The sequence below is a fragment of the Mobula hypostoma genome, chromosome 9, assembly GCF_963921235.1.
Source record: "Mobula hypostoma chromosome 9, sMobHyp1.1, whole genome shotgun sequence".
Lineage (NCBI taxonomy): Eukaryota > Metazoa > Chordata > Chondrichthyes > Myliobatiformes > Myliobatidae > Mobula > Mobula hypostoma.
The window spans coordinates 3695516-3714388 of record NC_086105.1 but is presented as its reverse complement, the minus strand read 5'-3'; the positions used below and the strand labels follow the sequence as shown (position 1 = coordinate 3714388).

The 18873-nt window shown below is 45.6% G+C and overlaps 1 protein-coding gene across 1 annotated transcript in view; it reads left to right on the top strand.

The window, feature by feature from the left end:
• Positions 1-18873, top strand: part of slc17a8 (solute carrier family 17 member 8) — an 89427-nt gene that overhangs the window by 44885 nt on the left and 25669 nt on the right. Inside the window, exons 5-8 of the mRNA XM_063057602.1 lie at positions 2040-2127; positions 8610-8696; positions 13297-13439; positions 18033-18182. Coding sequence (XP_062913672.1) covers positions 2040-2127; positions 8610-8696; positions 13297-13439; positions 18033-18182 — 468 coding nt within the window. The remainder of the gene's footprint in view (positions 1-2039; positions 2128-8609; positions 8697-13296; positions 13440-18032; positions 18183-18873) is intronic.

The following is an 18873-nucleotide window of genomic DNA, read 5'->3' as shown; positions in this document are numbered from 1 at the left end:
TGCAGCCAGCTCCAATGAGAATCAGCTGCCTCAATTAGCTCAACAAGAACAGAAACAGGGTAGACAGGAAAACCTGGAGCAAGGGTCGATGGACCAGACTGTGAACCGGAATACGGACTTCACGGACCGGACCACAACAGGATGTCCATTTAGAACAGAGATGAGGAGAAATTCCTTTCAGTAGAGGGTGGTGAATCTGTGGAATTCATTGTCACAGATGGTTGTGGAGGCTGCCCACTCAATCTATGCCTCTTATCTTGCACACCTTTATCAAGTCACTTCTCATCGTCTTTCTCTCCAAAGAGATCAGCTCTAGCTCACTCAACCTAACCTCATAAGACATGCTCTCTAATTCAGGCAGCATCCTGGCAAATTTCCTCTGCACCCTCTCTAAAGCTTCCACATCCGTCCTATAATGAGGCGACCAGAACTGGGCACAATACACAAGTGTGGTCTAAGCAGGGTTTTGTAGAGCTGCAATATTACCTCGTAGTTCTTGAACTCATTCCCTGAGTAATGAAGGCTAACATACCATATGCCTTCTTAATCACCTTATCAACTTGCATGGCAACTTTGAGGGATCTGTGGACATGGACCCCAAATCCCTCTGTTCCTACACACTGCTTGAATCCTACCAATAACCCTATGTTCTGCCTTCAAGAATATCATTGCCAGAACTATTCTCAAAGCCTAGGATGTTATACCACGGTTCTGAATGCAGCAACTCACCATTTGCTGGATGAACTCAGCTGCTCGAGAGGTGACTGGAGTTGGGGGTGGGGGTGGAATTGTTCACGTTTTGGGTTAGAACCCTGATCCTGGGTTTCAAATAAAAACTTGCCCAGTGCTGACGCAGGGTCTCGACCCCAGAGAGTTTTTCTCTCCCACACCGATTCTGCTCGACCCACTGTTTCTCCAGCAGATTGTGTGTGTTGCTCTGGATTCGGTCACTGGCAACGTCAGTCAGAACTGGGTTCAATATCAATGTTTGTTGTTTTGTGCCAGTAGAGCATCGCCATGTGAGGCTCCATTGGTCATGGTCCACCATGGACATCATGTCCTGGCTGTCTATATAACACACAAGCCAGGGCAGTGCGATATGGAGAGCAGGCAATTGCCCATGCAGTAGGCTCCCTCTCTTCACACTGATGAGTCCAAAGGAACAGCACTGACCGATACAGTTTGGCATCCGCAGTGTCACAGGAGTTGCCAGCCAGTGTTGAACTGCATGTAGAACTGCCTCAGGGACTCCAGCTCCAGAACTTTCCCTGGAGTTTACTGAGTCTAGCACAAGGCAGTGGAGGCTTGAGATCAGAGTTTTCCTTCCCCATCTCCTAGATGAGCTGCCAACCACGGCTGACGAGCCCCATCTGTCTGAAGCGACTGGTTTTAATGCAGCAGTAACCTGCCTTTGTCCCTTCTCCTGTCAGTAGAAATGTTTCCACCGGGTTTAGTAGCTAAGCCACATGTGAAGACCGGGAGCTGGACATGCATGCCATTGGGAGTATTTAATTGGTAGCAGGAGTTTGTCTCTACATCGCTTCACCCCAGCAATGACAACCTCAGGAACATTACAATACAAAATACTAAAGCTATAAGTTACAGTAAGAATTATACAGCTAATATTAAATTGAATACAGAGTGCAAAAAGAGAGGAAAAAAGTAGTAAGTTAGTGCTATGGATTCATTGCCCGTTCAGAAATTGGATAGGAAAAAGGAAGAAGCTATTCCTGAATCATTGAGTGCATGTCTTGAGGTTCCTGTACCTCTTCTCTGATGGTAGGAATGAGAAGAGGGCATGTCCTGGGTGGTGGGGTCCTTCTTGATGCATCGCCTTTGGAAAATATGATGGTGGGGAGAGTAGCCCCCATGATGGAGCTGGCTGCGTTTACAACCCTCTGCAGCTTTTTTCCCTCGAGTCTGCTGATGTTTGTAACTTCCTTGCCAAGGGTACATCGGGGCCAGGGATGGCATAGCGGTACTGTTTGTTTTGATTACAACTGTGCGTCGGTTCTTAATGTTTGTTGCTGTTTTTACAGGGAGTTACCTACCCAGCATGTCATGGACTGTGGAGCATGTGGGCCCCGCCTTTGGAGAGAAGCCGGCTGGCCACCATCTCTTTCTGTGGTCAGTGTCTCCTTTGTTAGTTCCTCCCCAGGCAGTGATGGGCTTAGCAGCTGGACATTAGGGGGGACTCTACCCTTTGGAAGAGTCTAAAATCACAAGAGAATCTGCAGATGCTGAAATTCCAGAGGAACATACACAAAATGTTGGAGGAACTCAGCAGGTCAGGCAGCATCTGTGGAAGGGGGTAAACAGTCAATGCCTCAGGCTGAGACCCTTCATCAGGAATGGAAAGGAAAGGGGAAGAAGCCAGAATAAGGTGGTGGGGGGAGGGGGAGGGGGAAGGAGGAGGACGTTAGAACATGATAGGACAGACCAGGTAAGTGATAGAAAAGGCAGGAACAGATGGAATCTGACCTACGAAGGAGAATAAAGGGTCAACATTTTGGGCCGAGACTCTTCAGCAGGACCAGAAAGGAAGGGGGAAGATGCTGGAATAAGAAGGTGAGAGGAGGGGAAGGAAGACAAGCTAGAAGGAATCTTTTAGCTTGTACTGCTTCCAGCATCTTCCCCCTTCCTTTCCCATCCTGATAAAGGCTCTCATCCTGAAAAGTTGACTTTATTCATTTGCACGGATGCTGCCCGACCTGCTGAGTTCCTCCAACGTTTTGTGTTTGTTGCTCTGGAAAACTCTTTCAGGTTTTGGACACCGTGGTGTTGGTTCCCAACGCGGATCGGGGTTACCTCCTCCTGGGGAAAGTGAACCAAGAGACTCTGAGAGTTTGCTGCAGGAGAGAGTCTTGGTTCCAAAGCCAAGCTGCTCAGGTGCTGGTTAATGCAGAAGGAGTGGAGGTGTGGTGTTGGGAAAGGTCACCGAGAAAAGGTCTTTCTTTATCCAATAATCCAGCCTTTTCTTTCTTATTCTCCACTTCCACTTTCTTATTCACCGCATTCCTTCCCCAACTACACTTTACTGTGAACCTCCTCCACCTGATAAACTGACCACTGAGTGTATATTCCTGCTCATCTGCTGCTAGACACCATCCACATCAAGCTTTGATGTGTTGTGGATTCAGAGATGATCTTCTGCACACCGTTGTTGTAACACATGGTTATTTGAGTTACTGTTGCCTCCCCGACAGCTTCAACCTGTCTGACTATCCTTCTCTGAACTCCCTCATTAATAAGGTGTTTCCACCCACAGAACTGCCACTCACTGGATGCTTTTTGTTTCTTGCACCATTCTCTGTAAACTTTAGAGACTGTTGTGTGTGAAAATCCCAGGAGATTAGCAGTTTCTGAGATACTCAAACCACCCTGTCTGGCACCAACAACCATTCCACAGTCAACCTCACTTAGATCACATTTACTCCCCAATCTGATGTTTGGTCTGAACAATAACTGAACCTCCTGACCATGTCTGCATGCTTTTATGTATTGAGTTGCTGCCACATGATCGGCTGATTGGACGAGCAGATGTACACATGTAAAGTGTGTGTTATATTTTATTTCCATATTTGAGGGCGGGTGCCTGGATGTGCTCTAATCAGTGGTGGTGGTGGCACATGTGCTAGAGGCATTTCCATCTACCTTCTCCGTCGGGAAGATGATGGAGAAAGACCCACATAGACATGGTTGGTGCTTTTTAAGCCAAACTGGAGCTGCTGCTCACTCGAGTAGGTTAAGGGACTCGGACAGTCTGCACTCCATGGCACAAAATCTCTGGGAAACAACTGCTGTGGCTACAAACCACCAGGAAATAACTAGCCAGATAATAATGCTATTGCAACAAAGTGCCAATCTGAAGAAAGCACAGTAGTGCCTCTACTTTATTAGAAGTTTGCGAAGATTTGACATGCCATCTAAAACTTTCATAAACTTCTATAGATGTGTGGTGGAGACTATATTGATGGGTTGCATCATGGCCTGGTGTGGAAATATCAATTCCCTTGAATGGGAATGCCTACAAAAGTAGTAGATACAGCCCAATCCATCACAGGTAAAGCCCTCCCCACCATTGAGCACATTTACATGTCACAGGAGAGCAGCATCCATCATCGAGGGTCCCCACCATCCAGACCATGCTCTCTTCTCACTGCTGCCATCAGGAAGGAGGTACAGGAGCCTCAGGACCCACCCCACCAGGTTCAGGAGCAGTTATTCCTCTCAACCATCAGGCTCCTGCAGTAAATAGGTTAACTTCACTCACCCCAACACTGAACTGTTCCTACAACCTATGGACTCACTTTCAAAGGCTCTTCATCTCATGTTCTCAATATTTATTTATTTATTATTTCGCTTGTGTTCTGTTATTTCTGTGCACTTACTGTGAATGCCCGCAAAAATGAATCTCATAGTTGTATAGGGTGAAATATGCATATATACTTAGATAACAAATTTACTTTGAAGTTTGATGCTATCACCACAGCCAGTTCTCTGCAGCAATCTCTGACAACAGAACATAGCTGCACTGTTCATTTCCACCCTGTTCTCGACTGGCAGACATGAGGTAAATGTTTGCCTGGTAAACGGTATCTGATGGTAGGGCCGCCTGTTGCTATGGAGACTTATTAATATCGCTCCAAAACGGAAGCTTTTAATACAACCATTGCACATCTAACAATGGGTGAGTTCCAATTTAATCAGCAGTCAGCAATGAGACTCCTATGATGTTACAGAGAGATGAAATTTAAAGGTTTAATATTTTCTTTCACAATGCTGAGAGAACTTTGTCCTATCTGTTGTACACCTGAGTTGAAACAAACCCCTCCTGCCCCAGTTTCAAATTCCTGGGTGTCAACATCTCTGAAGATCTATCCTGGGCCCAACACACCGGTACAAATACAAAGAAGATACAACAACGGCTATATGTCATTGCGAGTCCGAGGAGACTTGGTATGTCCCCAAAGACCCCAGCAGATTTCTGCAGATGTACCATGGAGAGAATTCTAACTGGTTGCATCACTGTCTGGTACGGTGGGGTCACTGCACAGGATCGGAAAAAGCTGCAGAAAGTTGTAAACTCAGCCAGCTCCATCATGAGCACCAGCCTCCCCAGCATCGAAGTCATCTTCATCAGGCGATAGCTCAAGAAGGTGGCATCCATCGTTAAGGGCCCCCACATGACCCCCTCTCATTGCCACCATGGAGGAGAAGGTACAGGATCCATAAGACACTCGATCTTTTAGCAACAGCTTCTTCCTCTCTGCCATCAGATTTCGGAACAGACTGTGAACCCATGAACACAACTTCATTATTCTTGCTTTCTTTTTGCAAGAATATCTTCATATCTATTTCTGACTGTAATTTATAGTATATTTTAGGCATTGCACTGTACTGCTGCCACAAAGCAACGAATTTCACATCGTATGTCAGTGATGATTCTGCTACGATCCAGCTGAGATGTAGGGATGTGTGGTAATGGAGGGAGTTGGTTTGATGTGAAGGTTCAGACAAGACACCAATGAATGGTGGTACAGGACTGAAAGGTCTTGACCTTTGACCTTCTCTTAGACAGCATTAGAAAAGGGTTTTTCTCTATGGAGCGAAGGGGATGGGGGGGTGACCTGATAGACATGTACAAGTTGATATATAGATAGAGTGGGACAGCCAGAGCCTTTTACCTGCGGCAGAAATGGCTAATACAAGGGGGCATAATTATCAGTGTCCAATGGCTAATACAAGGGGGATTGAAAAGAGGCATAATTTTAAGGTGAATGGAGGAAAGTATGGGGGGTGTTGCCCATGTAAGTTCTTTACACAGGGTGGTGTGTGAATGTAATGCCCTGCTAGGAGTAGTGGTAGAGGTAGATACATTAGGGGCATTTAAGAGACTCTTAGATAGCTACATGGATGAAAAAATGAAGGGCTATTTACTATTATTTATATATCTCATTTAGAGATACAGCGTGGAACAGGCCCCTCAGCCCAACAAGCAGACCACCCAGAAACCCATCAACTTAACCCTAGCCTAATCACAGGACAATTTATAATGACCCATTAACCTACTAGCCTGTACACTTTTGGACTGTGGGAGGAAGCTGGAGCACCCAGAGGAAACCCATGCGGTCATGGGGAGAACGTACAAACTCCTTACAGACAGTACCGGAATTAAACTCCAAACTCCAGGACACCCCGACATGTAATGGTGCTGTGCTAACCTCTATGTTACCATGGTGGTCCCGTGGCTATGTGGGAGGGCAGGGTTTGTTTGATCTTGGATGAGGTTAATAGGTCAGCACAACAGTGTGGGCTGAAACACCTGTATATTGTGCTGTAGTATTCTATTGTATGCTCCATGTGCAACTTCCCAACTCTCTCCACAGAGCTCTGCAATTCCCTTTCATGATCTGTAGTTACTCGTTTTATCCCAGCTCTTCGTTTTTAAACAACAGTGTACCATTTAGAGTCTTGTATTCTTCAGGTACCACTATACATCAATATTGTAAGATTGCACAGAAGGCACCTCCCATTCTCCACCCAGCTAACAAGAGTCACCTGTCACTCACTTCCACCTCATCACCTGCAGCCTATTTAAACCCAGCTCTCAGCCACAGACCTTTGTTCACTCATTGAACCAGCCAGCCTCAACTAGTTGCTCCTGGACTTTGGTTACCTTGTTGCTTGTTGGGTTAAGATTCTGTTCTTTCTTGTTTTGTGGCCCTTCATGGCGTGTTCTTTTGCAGTTTATTAGTAAAATATCATCCACTGCTAAATCATCTCCACTGCTCTGCTTTTGGGGCAAATGTCCTCTACATTTCTTGACAAATATCCCTTGAGATTTTTTTTGTATGCTAGGAGCACCATGATTGTTGATGTCATTAGTGAGGAGAAAGGACGCGTTTTCACTGGCAGGGATGTGGGGTATAACTTTGGTAGGGATCTGTGTATCTGGGGCTGTTTTCCTTAGCACAGACAGAGTGAAAAGAAGATTTAGTGGAGATATTCCAGGAACGAAAGTGTTAGTGTATGAGGAGAATTTGATGACTCTGGGATTGTACCCACTGGAGTTTAGAAGAATAAGGGGGGACCTTCTTGAAACCTATTGAATATGGAAAGGCCTAGATAGAGTGGGTGTGGAGGGAATGCTTCCTACAGTATAGTGGGGGAGTCTAGGAGCTGAGAGCACAGCCTCAGAATAGAGAGATGTCCATTTAGAACTGAGATGAGGAGGACTTCCTAGACTCCCCCACTACAAGAATCATCCTTTCCACATCTACTCTACCTAGGCCTTTCAGTATTTCTTTGTGATGTCCTGATGAAGGGCCTTGGCCTGAAACGTCATCTGTACTCTTTTTCCCAAGATGCTGCCTGGCCTGCTGAGTTCCTCCAGCATTCTGTGTGTTTTGCTTGGACTTCCAGCATCTACAGATTTTCTCCTCTTTCAATATTCAATAGGTTTCACAGAGATCCGCCCCTCATCATTCTAAACTCCAGCGAGTACAGGCCTAGAACCATTAAATGCTCCTTATACATTAACCTTTTCATGAGGGGTATCTTCTTCACTCAGAGAGTGGTGAGAGTGTGGAGCAAGTCTTCAGCAGAAGTGTTGGACGCAGGTTCGATTTCAACATTTAAGAGAAGTTTGGATAAGTACATGGATGGGAGGGGTACGGAGGGATATGGTCTAACTGTGGGTCAATGGCACTGGACAGAAGGACAGAAGGCATGGACTAGATGGGCCAAAGGGCCTACTTCTTTGCTGTAGTGCTCTATGACTCGATGACTGTGAGTAGTGCCAGTAAATGCGATTTGTGTAAATGGATACTGGATCAAAGATCAACTTTATTCACCATATACATTTACAGGTATCAGGAACTTGCTGTGGTGTGTTGGGGAGGGTGTGACATGCAACAATACCCAACAATTATAAAGAGTAAAGAATTATATAAAATAAAGTCAGAATTATGGATATTGATTAAAATGTGCATAAATGTATAAATATCAGCATGTGTTTGCAATGTAAACAGCATTATAAGACATGGTTTGAAGTGGTGTACGGTGATGGGGATAATAGATGGTTGGCATAGATAGGATTGCCTGTGCTTTATTGCTAGATGACTCAGTAACTCTGTTCTATCAGAGCAGTGCTCAGGAAGTGGCGGAAGAAGTATGTATTTATCTATCTTTCTATCTCCTCATTTATCTCTCTCTTCCTCTCTCCCTCCCCCCCCCTCTATCTGCCTTCCTATTCGTCTGTATCTGTCTCTCTCTGTCTTTCTATCAATCTATCTATGTATCTTTCTATTCAGGCTAAGAGAGACGTTAATCTAGTCAATTTATGGATGGGGTGAGAATGTTCCCCTCTCCCGCTGTCCATCCACTTTCAGAATCAATCGACCCATGTGGTACGGTGGCTTCACACTGTTCCTGTTTGGGTAATCGGTTGTGGGATAACGATGATTTCCCACTGATCCTGCTGAGGTAATTGATTGTGAGATACAGTGATTTCCCACAGATCCTGTTTGGGTAATTGATTACGCGCTATGGTTATTTCTCCACGGACCTGGGCCTTGCTCTCACCCTTTCCTATGTGTTTTCCTCAGGATCCTACGCGGGGGCTGTCGTGGCAATGCCTCTGGCTGGGTTGCTGGTCCAATACAAAGGCTGGTCTTCTGTTTTCTATGTTTACGGTGAGTCCCGGGAGAATCCAGCGGCTGCTAGTTCTGAAGCGTTTGCAAATCGATTTGAATGTTTCAGTTCAATTTCAATGATAAGAGAAGTTCGGATAGGTACGTGGATGGGAGGGGTGTGGAGGGTTTTGGTCAAGTGTGGGTCAATGGCACTGGTCAGAAGGCATGCACTAGATGGGCCAAAGGACCATTTCTGTGCTGTAGTGCTCTATGCAGGTCAATACAACTAGCCAGAATAATAGCTTGGCACACACTAGATGGGTCGAAGGGCCTGTTTCTGTGCTGTAGTGTCCTATGACTTTGGGTCTAAGTCCTTGTTGCTGAGAGCAGTTACCTTTGTATAGGGCTGGCAGAGTGGGAAAATTCATATTACTATCCTTGAAATTAATCTCTCTATCGATCTACCTATCTACGCCAGTCTATCTTCCTATTTTCCTTTCCCTCTATCTGCCTGTCTGTCTGTTGTAGACCATTCGTCAATGGAACTAGTTTAGGAAATTCTCTACACAATTTGTAATTAATCGACGTTCACACTTTATTGTCTCTGCACAACAACAACAGAGCTGTGTTGACCCTGGACCAATAACTTAGGACATGAATTCTACAGTTCCCTCTGTACCAATGCTCACTCAGACCACTTCACGGAAACAGGGGAACTCCGTTGGCTATATGATCGATCCTTTCTTCTCCCAGCCCGGCATGGGGCTTCTTCCTCGTGGTGTGATTCTCTGGAGTTATCACTGATAGCACAAATGAAGTGTCCACTTTTTATATTCGTTCATCATTTCAGATGTAGTCACTGGATGCACATCACCTGGTTGGCCCTTAACACCTTTTTATTGGCTCTGGTTCAGGGCTACAACACATTGTTCTATGGTTTCTACTCCCCCACCCTCACGTCTTTGTTTCTTTCAACTATACTGATCCTGACAAGCCAAACTAGGTGACTCAGACACACAGCCTAATGAAATTACAGATTGCTTCAATTTGGCACTTTGCATAATAAAGGGCTAAAGGACGGTCTCTGGTTTAGCAGGTCATTTGCTCCACATTCAGTTGCTCTGATTAGATGATCCCAGTTCAGTTCAGACTCCACAAGGTGGATGAGTGGGGTGTAGGGGGAATGGCAATGACAGTCTCACAAAATGGGCATCTCCATCCCAACCTACTTGACCCATACAATTTCAGCATTTTCTTCCATATTTCAAATCCGCCATGGCCAACACTGTCTGTCTGTCTGACCTAGAAGGGAAATGCTTTCAGTGGTGTCCCCCAAAATCAGAAACCCTTGAGGAGGTCATAGTTTTGTGGGGTGTTGTTGGAATGGGTAACCACAATGAATTTTGTAGATTTCAAAGCCATTTTCCCACTCTGACAGCCATGAAGCTGGGTCAGGTCCTTGTCAGTTGTCAAAGCCATGCTGTAAGGTTGACTGGATGCCACCGTTGAAACATTCCCTGTGAGATGACAGAGGTCCCTGTGGGATGACAGAGGTCCCTGTGGAAGGTCAAACAGGAATGTTCCACACCAGCAATTTCAGACTCTTATATAACCCCAAGGGCTGTCGTCCTCTTTAGCCACTGTCCTGATGGAAATAAAAAGTCAGTCCCTCACTGGGTCTAAAGCCCAAAACTCCTTCCTCAATAATACCTTCACCAGAAAAACTGCAGTAATTTATATAGTTCGAAAAACCACTAACTTCTGAAGAACCATGTTAACATTATGGCCAAGAAAGCTCAACAGTGACTCTACTTCCTCAGAAGGCTGAGGGAATTTGGCACATTGACTTCGACTCTCACCAATTCTTGTTCATGTCCTATAGAAAGCATTCTGTCCAGGTACATCACAGCTTGGTATGGCAACTGCTCTGCACGTGACCACAGGAAACTACAGAGAGTTGTGGACACACCTCAGCACATCTCGGCAACCAGCCTCCCCTCCAAGGGATCAGTCTACACTTCTCACTTCCTCAGTAAAGCAGCCAACATAATCAAAGATGTCACCACTCTGGATGTTCTCTCTTATCTCCCTCCCATCAGGCAGAAGCTTCAGCCACTCGAAAGGTGGAAATTTTAGTTGCTGTGTAAGCAACTTTTGAAGAGACAGTTGGTAACTTTTTGGTTATGAGTAAAATTGTAGGCTGTTGTAGTCTGGCGTACTGACCTCTACCTTGCTGAGGCCCAGCGACAACTTGCGGATACCTCCTCTTATTTACCCCTCGATCATGACCCCACTAAGGAGCACCAGGCCATTGTCTCCCACACCATCACCAACCTTATCCGCTCAGGGGATCTCCCATCCACTGCTACCAACCTTATAGTTCCCACACCTCGCACTTCCCGTTTCTACCTCCTACCCAAGATCCACAAACCTGCCTGCCCATTGTCTCAGCTTGCTCCTGCCCCATCGAACTTGTTTCTGCATACCTCGACACGGTTTTATCCCCCCTTGTTCAATCCCTTCTCACCTATGTTCATGACACTTCTCACACTCTGAATCTTTTCAATGATGTTAAGTTCCCTGGCTCCCACTGCTTTATTTTCACCATGGATGTCCGGTCCCTATATACTTCCATCCCCCACCAGGAAGGTCTCAAAGCTCTACGCTTCTTTTTGGGTTCCAGACCTAACCAGTTCCCCTCTACCACCTCTCTCCTCCGTCTAGCGGAATTAGTCCTTACTCTTAACAATTTTTCCTTTGGCTCCTCCCACTTCCTCCAAACTAAAGGTGTAGCTATGGGCACCCATATGGGTCCTAGCTATGCCTGCCTTTTTGTTGGCTTTGTGGAACAATCTATGTTACCAACCTATTCTGGTATCTGTCCCCCACTTTTCCTTCGCTACATCGACGACTGCATTGGCGCTGCTTCCTGCACGCTTGCTGAGCTCGTTGACTTCATTAACTTTGCCTCCAACTTTCACCCCCCCCTCAAGTTTATCTGGTCCATTTCCGACACCTCTCTCTCCTTCCTTGATCTTTCTGTCTCTGTCTCTGGAGACAGCTTATCTACTGATGTCTACTATAAGCCTACTGACTCTCACAGCTACCTGGACTATTCCTCTTCCCACCCTGTCTCTTGCAAAAATACCATCCCTTCTTGCAATTCCTCTGTCTCTGCCTCATCTGCTCTCAGGATGAGGCTTTTCATTCCAGGATGAAGAAGATGTCTTCCTTTTTTAAAGAAAGGGGCTTCCCTTCCTCCACTATCAAATCTGCTCTCAAACGCATCTCCCCCATTTCACGCACATCTGCTCTCACCTCATCCTCCCGCCACCCCACTAGGAATAAGGTTCCCCTGGTCCTCACCTACCACCCCACCAGCCTCCGGGTCCAACATATAATTCTCCGTTACTTCCGCCACCTCCAACGGGATCCCACCACTAAGCACATCTTTCCCTCCCCACCTTTCTCTGCTTTCTGCAGGGATCGCTCCCTACACAACTCCCTTGTCCATTCGTGCCCCCCATCCCTCCCCACTGATCACCCTCCTGGCACTTATCCGTGTAAGCGGAACAAGTGCTACACATGCCCTTACACTTCCTCCCTTACCACCTTTCAGGGCCCCAGACAGTCCTTCCAGGTGAGGTGACACTTCACCTGTGAGTCGGCTGGGGTGATATACTGCGTCCGGTGCTCCCAATGTGGCCTTTTATATATTGGCGAGACCCGACGCAGACTGGGAGACCGCTTTGCTGAACACCTACGCTCTGTCTGCCAGAGAAAGTAGGATCTCCCAGTGGCCACACATTTTAATTCCACGTTCCATTCCCATTCTGATATGTCTATCCCGGCCTCCTCTACTGTAAAGATGAAGCCACACTCAGGTTGGAGGAACAACACCTTATATTCCGTCTGGGTAGCCTCCAACCTGATGGCATGAACATTGACTTCTCTAACTTCAGTTAATGCCCCACCCCCCCTTCACACTCCATCCTTTATCTATCTACCTATCCATCTATCTATCTATCTATTTATTTATTTATCTATCTATCTATTATTTAATTTTTCTTTTATTTCTCTCTCTTTTTTCTCTCTTTTTTCTCCTTCTGTCCCTCTCACTATAACTCCTTGCCTGCTCTCCACCCTCCAGGCTCCCCTCCCTCCTCCTCTCTCTCCCTAGGCTTCCTGTCCCATGATTCTCTCCCTTCTCCAGCCTCGTATCCCTTTTGCCAATCAACTTTCCAGCTCTTAGATCCACCCTCCCCCTCCTCCTATCATTTTGGATCTCCCACTTTCAAATCTCTTACTATCTCTTCTTTCAGTTAGTCCTGACGAAGGGTCCCGGCCTAAAATGTCGACTGTATCTCTTCCTATAGATGCTGCCTGGCCTGCTGCATTCACCAGCATTTTTTGTATGTGTTGCTTGAATTTCCAGCATCTGCAGATTTCCTCGTGTCTGCATTGTAGGATATTGAAACTATTTTTTTTCTCCATATAATTACATGTCATTCACTTGGTATCACTTTATTGGAGATATTTCCCTTATACTAACTCAGTGCACTGTTGTCATGAAATGATCTGTATGGATGGTAGGCAGGACAAAGTTCTTCACACTACACGTGACATTAATAAACCAGTTTTATCTTTTCCCATTTTCCAGGTATGTTTGGGATGATCTGGTACATATTTTGGCTGCTCCTCGCCTACCAGAGTCCGGCAAAGCATCCGACTATAACCAGTGAAGAGAGAACATACATTGAGAGCAGTATTGGGGAGAGGGCGTCTCTCATCAATACCAGCCAGGTCAGACTGCAGCAAGCACCTACCTGTAGGAAAGATGCCGATAAGATTGAAAGAGTACAGAGAAAATTTACAAGGATGTTGCTGGGACTTGAGGACCTGAGTTATAAGGAAAGATTGCATTAGTTAGGTCTTTATTCTTTGGAGTGTAGAAGGTTGAAGGGGGACTTGATAGAGGTATTTAAAATTATGAGGGGGACAGATAGAGTTGATGTGAATAGGCTTTTTCCATTGAGAATGGGGGAGATTCAAACAAGGGGACATGAGTTGAGAGTTAGGGGGCAAAAGTTTAGGGGTAACATGAGGGGGAACTTCTTTACTCAGAGAATGGTAGCTGTGTGGAATGAGCTTCCAGCAGAAGTGGTTGAGGCAGGTTTGATGTTGTCATTTAAAGTTAAACTGGACAGCTATATAGACAGGAAGGGAATGGAGGGTTATGGGCTGAGTGCAGGTCAGTGGGACTCGGTGAGAGTAAGAGTTCGGCACGGACTAGAAGGGCCCAGATGGCCTGTTTCCGTGCTGTAGTTGTTATATGGTTATATAGTTAAATTAGGACTTTATCTCCTGGAGCTTAGGGGAATGAGGGGAGATTTGTTAGAGGTTTACAAAATTATGAGGGGTATAGATAGGGTAAATGCAAGCAGCCTTTTTCCACTGACGTTTGGTGAGACTAGAACTTGAGGTCATGGGTTGAGGGTGAAAGGTGAAATATTTAAGGAGAACCTGAGGGAGATCATATTCACTCAGAGGGTGGTGTTAGTGTGCAATGAGCTACCAGTGGAAGTCGTGGATGTGGGGTTAAATGCAACATTTCAGTGAAGTTTTGGTAGATACGTGGGAGGGGTATAGAGTGAGTAATACGTACTTTGTCACATCCACCTATCAACCCCTACCCCTCCGCAGGCTTCTCACTTCATTCCCATTCACCCGCTCCCTTACTGGTCCATCATTCCCCCTTCTACAGGATTCACCTATCTTCTGTAGCTCCTTCTCCACTGCTTCCCTCCACATTTTTTACACTGGATATCCTCCCTCTTTCTTCCCCAGTTCTGATGAAGGTTCTGGACCTGACACATTGACTATCCATTTCCCAGATACTGTCTGACCTGTTAAGTTCCTCCATCACTTTGTGTTACTAAAGAATTCAGAGAACCCCCTTTTCCCAGAGAGGTAACAATATGGAGGCCAGTCCCATGGTGGATAGTTGAAGGGTCATGAGCTGACATTCATATTTTCCAATCACATAGAGAGAGGTTACTTGGCCCATCAAATCCATGCTAGTAACCAGCACAATCCGATCAATTGCATTCTCCAACAGTAAGCAAACAGACCTCCCAAGGCTCCCATTTTGGGACCTGGGTGGAAAGCAGAGCAGCCAAGAGGAATTCAAGTGGCTCACAGGGAGAGCATGCAGACTCCACTTAGACAGCACCAGAGGTCCGCATCTGGAGCTTTGATACAGAGATTCTACCTGCAGTGCCACTGGTCACACGAGAGGGAAAAGACATAGGAGTAGAGTTAGGCCATTTGGGCCATCGAGTCTGCTCCTCTAGTCCATAATGGCTGATTTATTATCCTTCTCAACCCCATTTTCATGCCTTCTCCCCGTAACCTTTGAAATCCTGACTAATCAAGAACCTATCAATCTCTGCTTTAAATATACCCAATGACTTGGTCTCCACAGTCATCTGGGGCAATCATTCCATAGATTCATCACACTTTGGCTAAATAAATTCCTCCTCAACTCTATTCTAAAGGGACGACCTTGTATTCTAACCCTGTGCCCTCTGGCCCTAGATTCCCCCGCTATAGGTGGTATCTTTTCCACATCCACTCTGTCTAGATCTGCTATAGGAGGTATCCTCTCCACATCCACTCTGTCTAGACCTTTATATATTCAGTAGGCTTCACTGTCACTGCTTATTCTTCTAAACTCCAGCAAGTACAGGCTCAGTGTCATCAAACGCACCTCGTACGTTAAAACTTTCATTACTGGGATCATTCTTGTGAACCTCCTCTGGACCCTCTCCAATGCCAGAACATCTTCTCTTAGATAAGGGATCCAGAACTGCTCACAATACTCCAAGTGTGGCCTGACCAATGCCTTAGAAAGCCTCAGCATTACATCCTTGCTTTTGTATTCTAATCTCCTTGAAATGAATGCTAATATCGCATTTGCCTTCCTCACCACTGACTCAGCCTGCAAGTTAACCTTTACAGAATCATGCACAAGGACTCCCAAGTCCCATTCAACCTCCTGTTTCTGAGTTTGCTCCCATTTCAAAGTTCAAAACAAATTTATTATCTAAGTATGTACATATATGTCACCCTATACAACCCTGAAATTTCTTTTCTTGTGGGCATTCACAATAAGTGCAAGAAACACAACAGAATCAATGAAAGACCACACCCAACAGGACGAACTGCAACCAATGTGAAAAATAAACAACCAAAAGAAATAACAATAATAATAAAATAAATAAATAAGCAAGTCAGTGAGGGGGAGAGTCCAGTTCCCCCCTCCGGTTCAAGAGGCTGGTGGTTGAGGGGTAATAACTGTTCCTGAACTTGGGGGTGTGGGTCTTGAGTCTTCTGTACCTTTTTCCTGATGGCAACAGTAAGAGGAGGGCATGGCCTGGATGGTGGGTGTCCCTGATGATGGATATTGATTTCCTGTGACATCGCTCCGTATCGACGTGCTTAATGGTGGGGGGTGGGGTGGGCTTTACCGGTGATGGACTGGGCCATATGCATTACTTTATGTAGGCTTTTCTGTACAAATGGCAATGGTGTTTCCATACCAGGCCATGATGCAACCAGTCAATATACTCTCCACCACACATCTACAGAGGCTTGTCAAAATTTTAGATGACATGCTGAACCTTTGCAAAGGACTGAGAAAATAGAGGCGCTGTCACGGTTTCTTTGTAATGACACTTGTGTGCTGGGCCCAGAACAGATCCTCTGGAAAGATAACACCAAGGAAATTAAAGTTGCTGACCTCTCCACCTCTGATCCCCCCCCCCCCCCGTTCATGAATCTCTGGTTTCCTTCTCCTGAAGTCAATAATCAACTCGTTGGTCCTGCTGACATCGAGTGAGAGGTTGTTGCTGTGGCACCACTTGGTCAGATTTTCAATCTCCCTCCTGTATGCTGATTCATCAGCACCTTTGATTTGGCCCACAACAGTGGGGTTGTCAGCAAATTTGAATATGGCATTGGAGCTGTGGTTAGCCACACAGTCCTAAGTATAAAGCAAGTAGAGCAGGGGTTAACCGCATGGCCTTGTGGTGTACCTGTGCTGATGGAGATTGTAGAGGAGATGATGTTTCCAATCCAAACTATTGGGGTGTGCAAATGAGGAAATCCAGGATCTAATTGCACAAGGGGGCATTGAGGCTGAAGTCTTGAAGCTTATTAGTAAGTTTTGAGGGGATAATAGTATTGATAGGGTCATAAAGAGACCTTTTGGTACGTTGGCCTTTATTAATCAAAGTATTGAGTATAAGAGCCTGGAATGTTATGATGAGGTTGTATAAGGCATTGGTGAGGCTGAATCTGGAGTATTGTGTTCAGTTTTGGTCACCAAGTTACAGGAAGGATATAAATAAGGTTGAAAGAGTGCAGAGAAGGTTTACAAGGATGTTGCCGGGACTTGAGAAACTCAGTTACAGAGAAAGGTTGAATAGGTTAGGACTTTATTCCCTGGAGCGTAGAAGAATGAGGGGAGATTTGATAGAGGTATATAAAATTATGATGGGTATAGATAGAGTGAATACAAGCAGGCTTTTTCCACTGAGGTAAGGGGAGAAAAAAACCAGAGGACATGGGTTAAGGGTGAGGGGGGAAAAGTTTAAAGGGAACATTAGTGGGGGGCTTCTTCACACAGAGAGTGGTGGGAGTGTGGAATGAGCTGCCAGACGAGGTGGTAAATGCGGGTTCTTTTTTATCATTTAAGAATAAATTGGACAGATACATGGATGGGAGGTGTATGGAGGGATATGGTCCGTGTGCAGGTCAGTGGGACTAGGCAGAAAATGGTTCGGCACAGCCAAGAAGGGCCAAAAGGCCTGTTTCTGTGCTGTAGTTTTTCTATGGTTTCTATGAATGCTGAGCTGTGGTCAATGAAGAGCATCATGATGTATGCATCTCCGCTGTCCAGATGTTCCAGGACTGTTTACTGCCATGGATAGAAGACTGGCTGATTGGCAAGAGGGAAAGAATGGGAATAAAGGGGGCCTTTTCTGGTTGGCTGCCTTTTTCTAGTGGAGTCCCATAGGGGTCAGTGTTGTAAGCAGTTCTTTTCACGTTCTATGTCAATGTCGGAATTGACGGCTTTGTGGAGAGGCAGGTAGTGTTCAGGAAGCAGGGAGTGTGCAGAAGGACTGGGACAGATTGGGAGAATAGACACAGAATGGCAGATGGAATATAATGTATCGAACGGTATGTTCATGCACTACGGTAGAAAGAAATAAAGGTGTAACTTTCTAAACGGAAAGAAAATTCAAAAGTCAGTGGTGCAAAGGGATTTGGTAGTTCTTGTGCAGGATTCCCAGAAGGTTGTGACGATGGTACCTGTGTCTGACCCCCACACAGAAGTTCAGGACACCGTGGCTGAACTTCTTCACCTCCATGCCAGTGTACGCTATCATCGTGGCCAATTTCTGCCGCAGTTGGACCTTCTACCTGTTGCTCATCAGCCAGCCTGCCTACTTTGAGGAAGTCTTCGGCTTTCCCATCAGCAAGGTAAGCTAACAAAAATCCCTCACTCTCCCTCCTTTGGATTTACTCTGTGGGATATGGTCTCAAAGTTCAAAAGTAAACTCATTATCAAAGTACACGTCACCACATAGAGCCTTGAGATTAATTTTCTTGTAGGCATTGACAGTAATAAAAGAAACACAATACAATCAATGGAAAATTGCACAAAGCAAGACACGCAAACTACCACTGTGCAAAAGGCAACAAACTGCAACTACAAAAGAGATAAAAAAAAAACAAATAAATAAATAAGCAATAGATATCTAGAACACGAGAAAATGTGTCCTGAGGCTCCTGTACCTCCTTCCTGATCAAGTTCAAGTTTAATTGTCATTCAACCACACATGAATGCAGCCAAACAAAAATGTGTTACTCTGAGGCCAAGGTGAAAAACACAGTATCAACAGAACAAGACACATACTGTAAAGCAGACATACTGTAAGACAGCAGTAAATTACAGTCACACAAAAATAAGTATATAGTCCAAGCCCCAGAGTCCATGAATGTTGCAGCAGTCTGCAGTCAAACACCACACCTTGTCTTCTGCCGAGCGAAGACTGGAGGGCAGCACCAGTGACACCAATATGGATACTCCTCCACACCCCTCCCGCACCGACTCTGACGCCTCTCTCCCGGGTGGCTGCAAACAGGCATCTTGTGGCAGGGTCTCACGTGT